Source organism: Monodelphis domestica, chromosome 1 (genome assembly GCF_027887165.1).
Source record: "Monodelphis domestica isolate mMonDom1 chromosome 1, mMonDom1.pri, whole genome shotgun sequence".
NCBI lineage: Eukaryota > Metazoa > Chordata > Mammalia > Didelphimorphia > Didelphidae > Monodelphis > Monodelphis domestica.
Window position 1 is genome coordinate 147,480,906 of NC_077227.1, and position 17,265 is coordinate 147,498,170.

The 17,265-nt window shown below is 42.6% G+C and overlaps 1 protein-coding gene and 1 pseudogene across 1 annotated transcript in view; one reads left to right on the plus strand and one right to left on the minus strand.

Annotated features, from left to right (window-relative positions):
* The window catches only part of LOC130453762 (charged multivesicular body protein 2b-like), a 58,034-nt pseudogene extending 52,718 nt beyond the window's left edge, over nucleotides 1-5,316 (minus strand).
* The window catches only part of KLF13 (KLF transcription factor 13), a 106,922-nt gene extending 91,082 nt beyond the window's left edge, over nucleotides 1-15,840 (plus strand). Inside the window, exon 2 of the mRNA XM_001365492.4 lies at nucleotides 8,643-15,840. Coding sequence (XP_001365529.1) covers nucleotides 8,643-8,935 — 293 coding nt within the window. The 3' untranslated portion in view covers nucleotides 8,936-15,840. The remainder of the gene's footprint in view (nucleotides 1-8,642) is intronic.
* Nucleotides 15,841-17,265: the final 1,425 nt, after the last annotated feature.

Sequence of the window (17,265 nt, forward strand, 5' to 3'; positions counted from 1 at the left end):
AGTGGATTGAGAGTCAGCCCCAGAGACAGGAGGTCCTGGGTTCAAATATGGCCTTCAAAAATGGCCAAATATAGACACTTCTCAGCTGTGAGACCCTGGGCAAGTCATTTAACCCCCACTGGGTTAGCCCGTAAGGGCTAGGGCCTTTACCACTCTTCTGCCTTAGAAATACTTAATCAATCAGTATTGATTCTAAGGGGAAAGGTAAGGGCCTAAAAAGAAACAAATAAATAAGTAAATAACATGTCCTTATTTGGGAAAGAGGTTAGTTTTTTTTATCATCATTTGTGACAAATCTCAATTGGTACAGATATGAACCCAGTGGTTAAATAATGGCTTGAATCATTTTTTTTAAACCTTTTCCTTCTGTCTCAGCATCAATTCTAAGACAAAAGAGAAACAAGGGCTAGGCTGTCAGGGTTAAGGGACTTGCCAGAGCCACACAGCTAGGAAGTATCTGAGGCCAGATTTGAACCCAGGTCCTCCTGACTCCAGGCCAGGCACTCTGTCCTCTGGGCTACCTAGCTGCCCCTAGATTGAATCATTTTTACCTTAATTGCTGATGGCCTAGACCCTAGTGCTGACAACAAGGCGGGTTGGTACAGCTGACCCTCCTGAGTCCTGCCTCCCACCTCTGACACATGTTGACTAGGTGACCCTGAATGACTCTCAATCTCTCCTTGCTTTGAGTAACTCTAAAACTACGGTGCAGAGAAAGCATTAAGTGGATGAGGATTCTTCCCCATCTGCAAGTTCCTCATATCCGTGTACAGATCTGATGCTTGTCCATATCCCTAAATAGCCTTCATCAGCTCCCTTGGGGTCTCTCCCATTCTGGGTCACTCTCAGTCCCTGATTCTGCCTGAGGCTTCTTTTCTGGCCTCACCTAATTCCTTCTCCACTCTCAGGGTCCTTCCACTCATTTGCTCCATTCCTTCCTTGTAGGGATTTACCATCAAAGGAAAGAAAACCACAGAGAAATATAAAATATTTAAAAACCTATTGCAAGTCACCATGGAGATGATCACTTTAATCTGTAGCTAATTCATTATATCCATATTCTCTCTCAACTCAGGTCAAATGTTTAATCTATCCATTTAAGGGAGAAGATATTCTTTCTAGTCCAAATCTATCCTAGGCAAGATTGTTTTCCTTAGAGAACAAGGGGAAAAGCTGGGACCCATGCTGTGGAGCTGGCTCAAGAGAGAGGGAAACCGCAAGACTTGAATCGCCTTGCTGGAAGTCCATCCCGTCATCATCTAGCTGCCCTATTTACCCAGAATTTCATTATATCTTTCTTTATCAAAAAATCCATTCCAGGAACCAGAAATCACTGTAGCTTTGCTTCCGTCTAAAGAACTTTATATCTGAAACACAAAGACAGTAGTGTAGGTGAGCCCTGAACAAAACTGAGATCTGACCGCCCATTTCTGTCTCCTCTTGACTTGTCATGACTTTCTTTGATCCCTTCATCCAGGAGTCCCCATCGGACCTGCCCTTCTGGGCAGTACCACCTGCTACCTGTTTCCTTCTAATCAGAGTTTATTTGTCTAGAGTGGCATATTAATCCATTTATCTGTGAAGACTATTTATTTGATTATCTAGCAAGGCATTAAGGGAAGAGGACATGGAATGGATAGCTACATGGCTCAGTAGCCCATAGATGGGAAGTCTTGGGTTCAAATCAGATCTCAGTCACTTCCTAGCTATGTGACCCTGGGCAAGTCACTTAACCCCCATTGCCTAGCCCTTACTGCTCTTCTGTCTTGGAACCAATACACAATATTGATCCCAAGACAGAAGGTAAGGGTTTAAAAAAAAAAGAATAGGACATGGGACAATCTACTTTGATCAGTGGGAATGTGAGGAAAATGGAAGAGAGTACCTGGCAGACAAGGGGCACAGCAAAATCAGGAGACATTCCCCAAGCATCTCTAATGTGCCCATTTCTGAGATAGGCACTTGTGGGGAAGGAGGGAGAAAAGGAAAACTATAATACATGGTTGCTGCCCTTAAAAGACTTTTATGAGGACACAAAACATGCAACATTAAGAGATAAAAGCAAATAAGCAAGAGCCAAGTAGTAGGATACTAAAAATGCAATATGAGTGAAAAGAAGTGAAAAAAAGAGATCACTGTGCCTTTGACTGGAGGGGGGAAATGCCAAAATTGTGGATTCTTGAATGATATGTAAGATTTGAATGGATGGCATGAGGACAGCAAGTAAAGGGAGGCCTAGGGGATAGTGAAGTCTTTGTTATTTTTGTCCTAGCTGCTTATGTTTTGTAAAGCCCTCGATGGTTACAGAGCCTTTAATTTTTTATGTGTATTATTTTTTATTATTTTATAATTATATTTATATATTATATGTATACTATATCTATATATCATGCAAGGCTGGGGTTTGAACATGAGTCTGACCCCTTTTCCTGTAGTGAAATGCTTGTTCCCCTCCGGCCAGTTGTGGGGAAAATAAATATTTAGGGATGCTTTTCGTGGGACAATGTATTGTCTTCTATTCAACCCTGAGAAACCTGACTAGATAAAAATGTCCATTGTTGGCCTGCTGTCCTGTGATGCAATGCTGTTTACAGCCTCCTCTGGAGGGGCTCATTCCTCATGCTCTCCGCATAGACTGCCAATGGCTCAGCATGAGGGCTGATGCATGCCCAGAGTATAATTCCACAGCCTGTATCCGATAGAACAGTTAGAAACAGAAAATAAAGCCACATTTACTGTAAGTTCCACAAAAAAAAAATCTGCCTGATGTAAATCCCATCCTCAATTAGAACTTCTTTCCTTTGACCGAAGCCAAATAAATTTTGTTCCCAGTTAAAGTACAAATCCCTCTGAGAGAGGTCATACCCTAAACCTGATCAGTCATTTACTCTTGAGTATGAGTGACTTTTGGAGAGGAGACACATTTTTGTTTTTTTTATAATGGGAAGGGAGAAGAGTGTGTGGGAATTTGAAAATCCAAGGGGAAGGGGTTGGGAGAAGGCAAAAGGTGAAGAAAACGGAGCTAAAAGGCACTTGAAGACAAACTTGACTCCCTTTACAATTTTATTGCTGGCTATCGACTCTGTAAATAGAACTGGCTTTACTCCCAGTGGAAAGATGTCCCAGCTCTACCCAGTATCTGGCCTTGGATCCAGCCAGACACAGCTTGGGAGGGCAGCCTGGTCATGTTGCCAAATGCCCCAAGCCTTTTGAGGGAGGCATGGCCAAGCAGGTCATTTTGTCCCTGGTTTCTATTTCTGCTATTGCTATGGTCTAGGGTTAGAACCCAGATCCCTACCCTTTCCTCCCATTCCTCCCACTCCACATCAAAGGCACAGGTGGCTGCCTTGAGAAGCAGCAAAGCTTTTATGCTATGTTCACATTTTCAAAGGGGACACCCCAGGATCTCAAACTTTGTTTAAAGTCTGATTAGCCCACATTGCTGAGTGCCAAAACTGTCCCAGGCAGAACAAAATATACAATGTGGGTTGCATTTTTTGAATGCTTAAACAATCTTTTCCTTTTTAGGAATGTTATAAACATTCTTCCTTACCCTCATTCCTCACCCACCCACCTCCAGAGACATTACAGTTTTAAGGGATGACCTTTGCCTCTTGCAGTAAGACTGTCCCTGAATAAGTCTGATGTTCTGGATTGCCTTCAGCCTTGGGATTTAGTCAGGTAGCCATGGGAGTGCTGACCTTTTCCTCTTCTCAAGTTTCAGCCACTGGGTGCTGCTGTCCAAAAACAGTCTACCCTGACCCCAAAACTAAATGCTGCCTTCATCTAAAGCTCCCAGTTCTCTGATACAAGCCCAGGAAGAGAGCAGAGGAAATTCGTAGTCGTGTTGAAAGCAGGCTGCGTTGGAAGGGACATCCTGTCCCTTTCACTGCTTACACTTAAGCAAGAAAACCATGCTATGCTCTGTGTTCCCTGATAAGCTTAAAATTAGGCAATCAGTTCACATAATCAGTACCCCCCTCCCCTTATCTCTCTTTATCTCTGTGTCTCTCTTGTTTCTTTGCCTCTGTTTCTGTGTGTGTGCCTGCCTCTTTGTCTCTCTCTCTACCTCTCAGCTTCTCTCTGTCTCTGTCCCTCTCTCTGTTTCTCTATCTCTGTCTCTCTCTTTCTGTCTGTCTCTGTCTCTACATCTTTCTGCTTCTCTGTCTCTGTCTGTCTCTTTGTTTCTCTCTGTCTCTGTTGGTCTCTACTTCTTTCTCTGCCTCTCTGTCTGTCTGCATCTCTCTCTGCTTCTCTGTCTCTGTCTCTGCCTCGCTACCTCTGTCTCTCTGCCTCTTTATCTCTCTCTACCTCTCTACCTGTCTCTCTGTCTCCCCGTCTCTCTGTCTCTCTGCCTCTCTGTCTTTCTGTCTGTCTGTCTGTGTCTGCATCTCTCTGCTTCTCTGTCTCTGCCTCTCTACCTCTTGATCTATGTCTCTCTGCCTCTCTGTCTGTCTGTCTGTCTGTGTCTGCATCTCTCTCTGCTTCTCTGTCTCTGTCTCTCTACCTCTGTCTCTCTGACTCTTTCTCTCTCTGCCTCTCTACCTCTGTCTCTCTGCCTCTCTGTCTTTCTGTCTGCCTCTCTGTCTGCTTCTCTGTCTCTGTCTCTGCCTCTCTACCTGTCTCTCTGCCTCTTTATCTCTCTCTACCTCTCTACCTCTGTCTCCCTGTCTCCCCATCTCTCTGTCTCTCTGCCTCTCTGTCTTTCTCTCTGCCTGTCTGCATCTCTCTCTGCTTCTCTGTCTCTGTCTCTGCCTCTCTACCTCTGTCTCTCTGACTCTTTCTCTCTCTGCCTCTCTACCTCTGTCTCTCTGTCTCTCTGTCTCTGTCTCTGCCTGTCTGCATCTCTCTCTGCTTCTCTGTCTCTGTCTCTGCCTCTCTACCTCTGCCTCTCTGCCTCTTTATCTCTCTCTACCTCTCTACCTCTGGCTCCCTGTCTCCCCATCTCTCTGTCTCTCTGCCTCTCTGCTTCTGTCTGCCTCTGTGCCTCTGTCTCTCTGTGCCTCTTTCTCTATTTCTCTGTCTTTGTCTTGCTCTCTCTTGTTGATTGCTTTCCTGGCAGTAAGAGAGAACATTTATGTAACCTACCTGCACTGCAAAGCCACATCCCCTTCCAAAGAAGAGACAAGCCATTTCTTCATATGAGCTGCATGTAGCTTAACGGGCCCACGCCTTCATTAACAGAAGACAAAGGTTTGTCCCTGGCTTCAGGCCCACGCTCACCCTGACAGCAGGAGCTGCTGCCTGCCAAGGCAAAGTCCCAGTGCTCCCGTCCAGAACACAGTGCTTCTGGGTGTTCGGAGAGGACGTGTACATGGCTCTATTTCTGGGAGGCTGTGTTCAGATTGAAAATTCAGAGCTCACACGTTAGAGAGGAGCCATGTGGCATGATGGAAAGATCACATTCTTGGGAGGCCGGAGATCTGGAGTGGAGTCCCTGCTCTGAAGAATAAGGACTGAGGGTGGAAATGTTTCTCAGTTCTGCTATTAACTAGCTGGCACTGGACTGTGAGCCAGTCCCTTCATCTTGGTCTTCTTATTTGTCAATATATTTGACCTCTCTTTTGAAAACAAGTAAAAGTGCTCATTAGGACTGAAGCTGTGAAAGTGGAGATTATTACATGCTTTATGTTTGTATCTCCACTGCCTAACGGATTCTCTAGAATGTAGCAGGTGCTTAGCAAATGCTTGTCCAACAAATATAAAGCCTAAATGAAAGTAATGTGTTTTTAGAAAACAAGACAGTCCTTGGATCTGAGTTGATTTGCACAGGCCCAGATTCCCAGGAAATTATCTGAGGTCACCACTACAGATAATCAAATTCAAAGGTTCCTTCTCTTTAGGAACTGTGGTTGTTTGGTTGTGTCAGACTCCATTTGGGGGTTTTGTTGGCAAAGGTACTGGAGTGGTTCGCCATTTCCTTCTCCAGCTCATTTTACAGATGAGGAACTACGGTAAACAGGGTTAAGTGATTTCCCTAAGATCACACAGCTAGGAGTTTTTGGCTGAGGCTGGATTTGAACTCAGGAAGATGAGTCTTCCTGATTCCAGGCCCGGCAATCTAGTCTCTGTACTACTTAGCTTAGGTGCCTTAGTACTACAGGAACCACCTTAGGACTAAATTTTATCAGAAGAGTTTTATAAAATGAAAAGCTAGGAAAGAAGTGAACTTTAACAAGTATGATGGACATCAGTGTAGAGAGAGGAGAGAAGAAGACAGGGCAATTCATAATAACAGCTTTAAGGTTCACAAAGCATTGTCTAAATATCTCATTGGATCCTCATAATAGCCTTGCTCTCAGTAGTAGGTACTATTATTATTATTCTCATTTTACTGATAAGGAAGATAGAGGTTAAATGACTTGCCCAGGGTCACATAGCTAATAAGAGTCTGAGGCTCAATTTGATCTCCCCACTATTCTAACTTGAAATCAGGGAGTTCTATTCACTGTGCCACCTAGATGTCTAGTATTCTGGCTGAGAAATTCTTAGAGGCTATCTGATTCAATTTCTTCCTTTTACAAATGTGGAAACTGAGGCCTGGAAAGGTTAATTGTCTTGTCCATGACCAGAAGAGCTGGCCGTAGGACTCAGGTCTCATGTTCAGTATTCCTTCTGCTTTACCACCTCCCACAATTCTATACTTTTGCGAAAGTTTTCATTGATTATTCTGGATTAGGTGCTCTTCAGCTGGAGTTCTAGCAGTCCATGGACAGCTTTCAGAGAGTCTGGGAACTTCCATGGAGGACAAAATGATATCTTTATTTTCACTAAACCTAACTGAAATGTAAGATTTTCTTAAAAATGATATATTTTTTAAAGCCTTATTCTGAGAAGGAGTCCATAGGCTTCACCAGAGTGAATCAGAAGGGGTCCATGACCCAAGGAAGGTTAAGAACCCTTGTTCTAGATATAAGAGCAAATTTGTACATCCCTACCATCCTTCCCCCATCCCACACACATACACATTTATCGACATCACAGCAGATTGTGGGTACTGCATCCTGATGAAATCTTAGCCATAGCTTAGCAGGTGAGCTTCTGTATATTGTTTGCCCCTTCGGAGGGCCTGGTTAACATGTGGAGATAAAAACCTGGGACTGGTTAACAAGCTTGCTTCATTAGTGGAGAGAGGGAGGGTCCATTAGATGCAGGATGGCAGCCAGCCTCTGCCAACTGTACTTGGCTGGGTTTTAGCTGTCATAAAACACTCTCCTGAAAACCTGCCAAACTGATAAAGTGATCAGAGGCCTTTCTAAACCTCCTGTTCTAGCAGGGGCTAATGCAAAGGCTTCTTTCCCCTCCCCAGCTCCCATGACTATGAGAAGTCCCACCTCTGGAGGCAGAGCTCATTAAAGAATGCCACTGAGTTTTTTCCAGTAGAGTACTTGGGGAAGTAAAGGCAGTGGCCTGTGTGCTGTGGGGAGGGGATACCTTGAAGCTTTTTCACTTTCCACTTCTCTCCAACCAACCCACCATTATTCCTTAGAGTTACAAGATCAGATTCCAAGGGGCCTTTTTTTACATTCAAGACCATCTAGGAAGAGTCACAAATTCCACTGTAATCAGTCACTGACACTGAGCTTTAGGTTAGAGTATTGAGAACTTCCCAAGTAGAACATGTCACGAGGAACTGAGAGTTTTCTCAAAGTATGATTCCTAAAGCTCCCCTCTGTCCCCTTCAAGGCTCATCACCTTCTATGCTTTTTCTGTTCAATTGCTAGTACTTCCTCTTCCCACTGTTGAAGGCACATGCTGTCTCCCCAGGCTAGACTTGCCTCTTGAAGGCAGGGACTGCATTACTTTTATTTTTGTTTTGCCAGGCCCTAGCATAGAGCCTGATTATTTGCTCTTTGACTGACTGGGGGACCTAGAAAAGGTAAGAGGGTAGCTAAGTGGCTCAATAGATAGAGTCAGGATGACTCCAATTCAAATGTGACCTCAGTCACTTATTAGCAGTGTGACCCTGGGCAAGTCACTTAATCCTGTTGGTCTCAGTTTCCTTGACTGTAAACCGAGCTAGGGAAAAGAAATGGCAAACTGCTCAGGCACCCTTGCCAAGAAAACCCCAAATGGGGTCACAAAGAGTTGGACATGACTGAACAACAGGGAGGGTAAGCCTGGGTGAGGTATGGTAGCTGGCTGGGAGAGTGAGTACTAGAGAAAGCAAGGAGGCATCAGGAAAGGGCAAGGGGGGGGGGGGGAGCGAGTGAGGTGTATGCCAAACTTTTATTCCTAGCACTTACATATTCTTTCTTAATAAAAGAGAGAGGTACTTTACTTACATATTTTATTAAGAGCCTTTGCTTATCACTCGAGTACTTCACACATTTGATCAAGCCCAACCCTCACCAGCACCCCGGGATTGGAGGGTTCCTTTTTATCCCCACAGAGAGGAAGGCAGGATTAGCCCAGGGTCACACCAGCTGGCTGGCATCTGAAGGGGGATTTAAACTCGGGTCTTTGTGACACCTGGGTGGGTGGGGGGATGCGGGTCCACTATTCTCTCCCAGCAGCCCTTCTCTTCCCTAGACTCGATCACCAGCCTTGCCCAGAAGTCATCCTCCCAGTGCCCCAGAACCCCTTCAAGGTGGGGGAAACCCGCGCGGTCCACTCATGGTGTTCTTTTCTGCTTCTTCTAGGCGAGAGACCCTTTGCCTGCAGCTGGCAGGACTGCAGTAAGAAATTTGCCCGTTCCGATGAGCTGGCCCGGCACTTCCGCACCCACACTGGGGAGAAGAAATTCAGCTGCCCCATCTGCGAGAAGCGTTTCATGCGCAGTGATCACCTGACCAAACACGCCCGCCGTCACGCCAACTTCCACCCCAGCATGCTCCAGCGGCGAAGCGGCGGCAGCTCGAGGACGGGCTCGGTCAGTGACTACAGCCGCTCAGACGCCAGTAGCCCCACCATCAGCCCCGCCAGCTCGCCCTGAATCATCCCGGACTGGGCCAGCAGCAAACCCCAGCACCCACTTTGTGGCGTCTGAGTTGTCTTGCTCTCGCCTACAGCTCTCTTCTTGCTTGTTGTTGCTGTTTCATTTTTTGGGGGAAAAAAAAATAGTTCAGTTCTTAGCTTACAGTTCCGGCAGATACTTGTCACCTCCCCCCTGTGGGTGGCTGAACTAACTTTACCAATGGATGGATTGAATTCATATCCTGTACCTAAATCTTCCTTTTGTTTTATAGCCATATGCTTCTTGTTAACCTATATTTTTTTTTTTAAGAAAAAAAATTTTTTAAAGCCAACAACGACGACGACAACAACAACAGAAACTTTTCTTCACCTCAGGTGTCAAAACAGATTTGTAAAAAAAAAAAAATGAAATGAAATAAAAAAGCAAAAATGAAAAAAACCATAAATTGCACAAAGGAAAACCATGTGATTAAAATTCAACTATGTTGAGCTCGTCCTCCCTCCCCCCAGCCCTTCCCCTTTCTCAGGGATGGATATTTATGTTACACAATAAGTACAATGAAGACACACCCTTACTGCAGCCTTACTCTGTAAATAGATTTGCACTCAGAAGTTTTCTGTTAGATTCTTTCACACACTGGGGAAAAAGACAGACAATAATAATGATGATGATAATAATAAAAAGAAACAAGGACTGGAAGCTGGTGCTTGACTGGTCAGTTGTTTCAGGATGGAAATTCATTTTTTGGGTTGATATTAACACCATGGGAGACCAAACTCAGAGGTCTTGTGAACTTTGACCTGTTTAGGGCTGCTCTGGTCTTGCTTTCCGCTTCCCCTCAAACCCCTAATCTCTTTCCATCCTCCTGCCCATTGCTTCTGAGTGCCCAGTCTGTAATCCTGATTATTTCTTCAAGATGGGATCCCACTTCCAATTACAGGGGGGAAAAAAAAGCAAAATTCTCCACATTTGAGGCTCAAGGTGAAGGCACTTAGGCCAGGCTGAAATCCCCAAAGTGATGCCTTAAATGATTGGCAAAAGGAAGAAAAGCCTATGCTAAGGCCTCCACCTTTTCTCCTGAGAGGTGGCATCACCCTCTGCAGAGAGGCAGCCTCTCCTAGAGTTATTCTTGTCCCTGGGGACCCTTTTCTCTCAAGCATTCTCTCTCCACTGAAGTAGCAGGAAATGCTAACACCCTCTCACCGAGACCAACTCTCCCCCTTTTTTTTGAAAGGGCTGAGGAAGCAGGGTGCCCAAGGAGTCCTCTGCTGCCCCCTGTTCCCCAGCCTCCACTCAGAGTCTGACTAAGGTACTTACCTACTGCACCCATGGAAGCCACTGAGCTACTGAACTTACACAACACAGGAAGTTCCTCTGTCCCCTTGCAACACAACTGTGGTGAATGGTAAAAGCAAAAGGAACCTTTTATTATAATAACTTGTACTCTGACTGGAAAATAAAACTTACCTATTTTTTTTTAAGTGTCAAAAAGTGTTATTAGCTCATTCACGGTTCAAAAATCTCTTAAAGCAACCTTCATGGCTGCTGCTAAGGCATCTATCTTCCATGCAAGGAAAAAGGGAATTTGAAGGGATAAGTTGTAACTTTGGGGACATTTTATCAGGTGTGTAGATAGCTTGTGCATCATATATGTGTATGTAGAATATACATATAATCATGCACAATATGCTACACGGATTGTATTCTCTGGCAGGAGACTAGAACATTGATTTGGAGACATTTCTTCATGGGTAAAGTGAACTGACCTACCAAAAATGCTGGCAGAACAAGCTACCAAGTTCATCCCCTCCTCCAATTGTGTAAGGCATTAGAGGGAATTTTTTTTTTGGCCTTGTCCAAAGTGACCGCTGTGTGGGTGTTTGAGATTGGGGGTCGGGGTGCAGAACCCACCCTTCTTTCCCTAAGGTCCTTTTCCCACTCTCCAGCCAGTCTCAATCGAAATTGATCATTGGCCATCACCCCCACATCCCTTTTCCTGCGTTGTACTCCTTGCTCTCAGGATCCCCTCCTTTCTTCCTCCATTCCAGAACATCCTTCAAAAGTTAAATCTAGTCGCAGAAAGCCTTGACTTCTGGCATTTTTCAGAAGACAAACTTCACTTTGCCCTGGAAGAAATGACCATCGAGTAATATGCAATGGCCTGAGTGATCAACAAATCCTTTTGGTTCATCTAGTTTGTTTCAGAGTGGGGGTTCTTCAAGTTGGGGGGGTCCTTTGGACTTCTAATTATTTTACATTTTAATTTCATTTTACTGTAAGAAGGGAAATGCCATAGAGTATAGCATAGTAAAGAAATGACAACCAACCAACATGTATACACACAATATAGATACACATGCATATGTATATGTACACATAGATGTGTGTATGTGCATAGATAGATATATAGTACCCGACCTGCTGTTTGTCATCAAGCAAGTGACTCCACATTCCGAAGGAGTTTCAGCCTCTCTCGTTTTGCTGCTTTGCATTGTTCCAATTTGCCAGTTTCTAATTTTGTACTGTGTGTTAACTGTGATGGGCTAATGATATGTTCTGTTAGAGGTTTCTACGTAGTGTAATAGGTACTTGCATTTAACAGTTGCGTTGTTCATAATGTCGTGCACTGTTTCGGTTGTGTGGTGGGTGGCTACTTCAGCCCAGATTGAAGCATGGATGTTCCAGTCTTTAAATATATGTATATAATATTATATGTATGTAATATTATATATGTGTATTTATACTTCTAGATTTGTTGCAACTGTCACCTGGCTTCATTTATTTGAATTATTCTCATCCGCTGGGCTGGAACTCTTGTTGAAAAAAAGGTCCAGGCAGAGAAGGACTATGGGAAAGAGAAGCTTGGGGAATCATGGTATATTCTACCCAACTGATTGTCTCAAAGGGTGTGACCAGGTAGCCCTGAAAGGGCAAATTGATCACGTTTTCCAAAGTTGTTGCTGAGCTTTTCAGAGAAAATCTGTGTTTTGGATACATTTGGGAAATCAGGAATTCACATTCTGGGCTTAGGGGGTACTTATCCCAAAGTCTTTTGTTGTAGTCACTGAAGTGGCTCCACAAGCCAGGAGAGAGGGAGATGGATGCTTCAGGGTTTTTTTTTTTCTGTGCCAAGTGCACGTTTTTAAAGCCATTCACAGAGGGGCCCATAAATGATTTTTCTTGTTATTATAATGTTGTGATTTCTGAGATGTGTTTTCAGGCTCCACATCTGCATATATAGGAAAAAATTATAATAAAGGGAAGTCTTAGGGTAATGGACTTATTTGTATTAGTAGAATAGGGGGTGGGAGAAAAAGAGAAGGAAGGTATGCTATTCCCAAAGAAAGCACTTTGTTTCCTTTTAGTTTCATTGTAGGACCTGAATCTAAGGCCATTCTGTCCACTAGATGGAAAGGCAACATTGCCTTAATATAGGATTCTACTGTATCATGGAAGCCTGAACACAATGATGTGGTATCCGCTATTGCTGTGAAAGGAATCCAGCTTTGTCTTCACTGTTTTCATTATTAAAGTGGTTTTGATGAGATGAAATGGGGGATGGGGGGGAGCAATCAGGGGCTATTACTGATGATGTCTGAGACACAGTGATGGTTGGTTGTAGGATCTGCTCCCCATGGTCTCACCTGAATCTTCGGGGGATTTAAAATTTGTCTCATTAGCAAGATTTTGGGATTCGGGCAAATGGAATTCTTCCATTAGAGGGCCATTTCGCCAGAAGTAGAACTCAAAAGGCAATGCAATATGGCCCTGTAGTATGATGTCTTTAACAAATGGAAATGCAATTAAAAAAGAAACTTGGAAAGCCTTATTAACTCAGGCCTTAGTTGAAAAAAAAGAGCAAGCCTTTGTATATACAGCAGGAAACACACCTGAAACAAAAAGCCATGTTCTTTTCCAGGCCAGAATACGTCCACAAGACATTTGGGACTCTTTCACTTTTTATGTGTTTGGGAACCACCTTCAGATGTCTGTTGGTCTGGGAGCTTAAAGTGGACACTTGAAAACTGTAAAAAATCAAGACCTCCAAGGAGATCTAGACTCCACCAAGGCAAGGAGAAACGAAGAACTTAAAGGGAGCTTGCCTCACAAGATCCTCAGATGACTTTTACTGACACCTCCACTCCCCCCAAGTGGTGCTGATCCATATCTAAATCATTTTTTCTGATCAGGCCTCCAAAACTTTGAAGCTCACCTATATCCCTAGACACATCCTCTAAAAAATTTAGCTCATTCTCTGGGAAAATTGTGTCTCATTCTCTGAATGCCTCCTGTATCCCAAACAGCCATAAAGATGGAAACAGAATGGACACAATCTTCTGTATAAAGGGCTTTGAGATCCTCTTTTTGAAAGGTGCTACTTAAATGTATTAGATTACTTCCACATATAGTCCCTATTATCTTCATCTTAAATTCCCAAAGTGAAGTAACTTCAGGCTTCCAAACAGCTTGGGGGACAGAGAGTGCATTTTGATATATTGCTCTTCCATCTGGGTGTTTGCATTGATCCCATACATTAGAAAGCAGAGTCCGACCCCCTCTTCAGTCCTTAGGAAAACCCTCTTGCTCTGGTAAGCAAAGGCAGGGGGAAAACAGTTTGGTTTTGTAGCTTTAAGCACCCACTAACAAGAGGTCTGTGCTTCTCCATCACTGAAGCTAAGGCTTGAGCTTGAAGGTGGGATAGGCAGTAAATGATACAGTTCACACTGACTTTTTCCTGCTCTTTAGCCTGAAGCAGAAGGCAAGTATCAGAAATCAGTATCAACATTGAGTGCTGCCAGCTTGAACAAACTCGATCTCCATTCAGGAAAGAAAGATCCATGCCATCACCTATTATAGCCATGCAGCCCCAAGAGTGGGTAACGTGTTTTGTGACTTCTCATTGATAGAACTTAAAAGAAACTATCAGCCAGTTTTTGTTGTGGTAGAGCTAAAACTCACAGCTAACCCGTTTGGTAGATTTGTTTCCATGGAATCCAGGCAGTTCTCCCAAGGAATCAAACCAGCCGTGTAGAAAAAAGGCTTTTATTTCTGGTTATAACGCAACCACTGAGGAATAGAAAAATGGCAAATAAGACTTAGATCCTTGGTGTCAAACTCAAATACAAAGGAGGAGGTCACTAAGCTATACATAAGGATCCAGGGGGTTATGTATTGACTTAGAAAACCCCATTTTAACAGTATCTGTGTTCTATTGTATTTTTATTTATTTTGTTAAAATATTTCCCAGTTTTACATGTTAGTCTGGTACAGCACTGAGCTGTGTGTTTGGCACCTCTGACTTAGATCATCCTGTATGTTTTGCTATCCAAAGACTTAAACCATACATATATGTCTATGCATGTGTGTATATATCACATGTACATATGTACATATATATACATATATTGATATAAATCGTTTTCCTGACACTGGGACCCACTGACACTGGATTTTAGTGGCTTGTCCTGGAGACATTCTGGTGGATTTCTCATTTGGTTTCGGTTAAGAAATCCAACCTACTATATTGATGGGCAACATAACATAATTGAGAGAGATAGTTATTTATTTTGTGGAGTACAAACCGAGATTTCTTAGATGACTTCCTTTATTATTGTTTATATCCCATATTAGCTTTATTTGACAGGAGATTTGAATCTTGGGTCCATTCAGGTTAGAAATGCCAGATCGTGTAGATTTCATATTATCATCTCAAACTATCAGGCCATCTTACTGACTTTCTCACCTTTGATAAACTCTTTTCATGAAAACAACAAAGAAGATTCTCCTCTTCAATTTTTGTTGTAGGAAATAATCTGTACAGTGTGAACAGCTTTCTTGCCCTACCTGCCCCCACTTTTTTCATTTCCATTTCATCTTGGAGGAGATCTTAATAGTCAGGAAACCAACAATTATGCTTTCTGATTTGGAAATGAAATTTGCCAGATGAATTATGAAGAATTCAAATCCTGCCTTCTGTTCAGAATTTAGGAGATTTATTAACCAACTTGCCTCGAACTGGATTTTCATCCCTCAGTACTCTATGAGAAGAAAGCGAATGGGATCATTTTCCCAGAGCATGAAGCAGGCTGAGACTCTAGCTGGGGTGGGGCTGGGTTTGAGGAACTAAAATCTGAAAATTTACTTTTTTTTGGTGCTTTTGAGAAGCTGGATTTTTCCTTGCTTTCAGTCACTGCTACCTTGTTTAGTCAAAAGATGTCTTTATAGCCAAGGGTTTTGATGGCAACAGGAACAAGGGTCAGGGTGACCATAGTCATATTTGTGGCAGAGGAGAAAGAATTTTTTTCTCATTATCATCTTTGATTTTGTAAAAAATCACTTAGCATATTCAGGTTCCCAGCATCATGGGATAGAGCAATCAGGAATGAGTGTCTCTATTAAGCAGCTTATGCATAGTTCTGGGTTGGAGGGTAGAGAGTGTCACATCTTGATTTGTGAGTGTACAGTCTTATTTATGTATATATGCACAGGGAATAGGGGGCACATCGCCTCCAGATCCCTGCACACAGAAGTTCTGTCCTTTCCCTTTTGATGTGATCTTCGAGGGAACTATTTGCAAATAGTCAAGGGCAAAATACAAGGGTCCTAGACCATTTCCATAAAGCACACATATTTTCATTTTCTATCTGAACTTAAAAAAAATCAGCAACACACCAATGCTTCCAAAGGTCCCAGATCAACTTTCCAAATCACTACATTAAAGTATTACAGTTGTACAGTTCCATACTGGTCTACATGTGCTCTGCTGTAACTTTTTATGTATTTTGTATGGCATAGATTATATATTGTAATGATGTCCTATGCAAAAAGAAAAATTAACAGAATTGTAAAATATATTGTCTTAACTTGTTATGCATGTTTAGTGACGTTTACATTTTGAAATAAAAATTTATAATGAATTGTCATTTTATTGACCAGATTTCTTTTGGGAGGAGGGGAAAATTAGTTTATGGGATATGAAATTAGCTGCTTCCTTAAACTAACAAACTCAACTTTTGGCTAAAAGGAAGAAAATTATTTGAAAATCTCAAATTCAGAAATATTTTCTAGGCAAGTATAGATGAGATCCCTTTCAGGTCTAACTACTGAACTTAAGTAGTGCTTTGGGGAAATTGATTCCTTTTTCCATGCATGAATTAAAGAACTCAACTATCAGTTTACTTGTCATCCTAAAGAGGAAAAATCTAGGTAGAGAAAGCAGGAAGGAAGGAAGGGAAGAAGCATGCACACATATACACATATATGTGTATATATTTACATCATCCTTTAATGGTAGCAAAGAACTGGAAATTGAGGGGATGCTGATTAATTGGAAATAGCTAGGATTATGATAAAATACTATTGCCCCATAAGGGATGATGAGCAAGTTAATTTTTAAAAAAATCATGGAAAGATCTTCATAAAATTCTGAAGTGAAATGAGCATAACCACAAGAGCATTACAAACAACAACAGAAATATTGCTTGAAGAATAATGTGTATGTCCACCTCCAGAGAAAGAACTGATAAAAAGAAACAAGCAAGACATAGTCATACATTTACATATACCTTTTTTGTCTAGTGTGGAAGGAGAGGAAGGGAAGGAGTTACCTGAGAATTTTAATGTAAGTAACAAACAAATACATTTTTAAAAAATATTCTTTTAAGGTAGGAAAAATACAGTAGAAACCAAAATGACAGTATTAATTACACATGTTCACAGTTCAGGTAACAGCTGAGGTTTGAAAGAATCTTCATTCACACGTACTGAAAGGGAGACATAACAGATTCTTCTTTTACTCCCACTCCCTCCAGGCTCAACTTCACCCCCCTCAACCACTCACCCCACCTGGTAGAGTCAGAATGTAGTCTCCCCTGGCTGGAAAATTCAATAAAAATTTAATGAGCTAAAGTATTTCCCTTTTCAAAGCAGGATGCCGAGTGATTCTAAGGCCCATTAAAGGCAGCAGCCACAGCAGGAGGGAGGGAAGCAAAGAGGAGGAGGGTGGGAGAGAACTGCAAAGCCCACAAAACTGAGGGTCAGAGGGAAACACCCAGGACTGGTTTCACTGGAAAAGAGAGAGGAAGTGAGACAATCCGAGGGCAGGCAGCAGCCAGTTTATGGTCCCATTGGTAGTTGAATGCTAGTATGTTAGCCTATTGACCCATACTCCTCCATGTCCTTCAGCAATTTGGATTCTACAAAAGATTTATTTATTTAGCCAGGTCAGGATAGGGAGAAGAATGACTACTGGTGAGCTGAAAAATGTTTAACAACTGGCTCTCTGAAAATCATGAAGCACTTCAAATTTAATCTGCATCGTTATCATTTTCTCCATTACTTTCTGATAT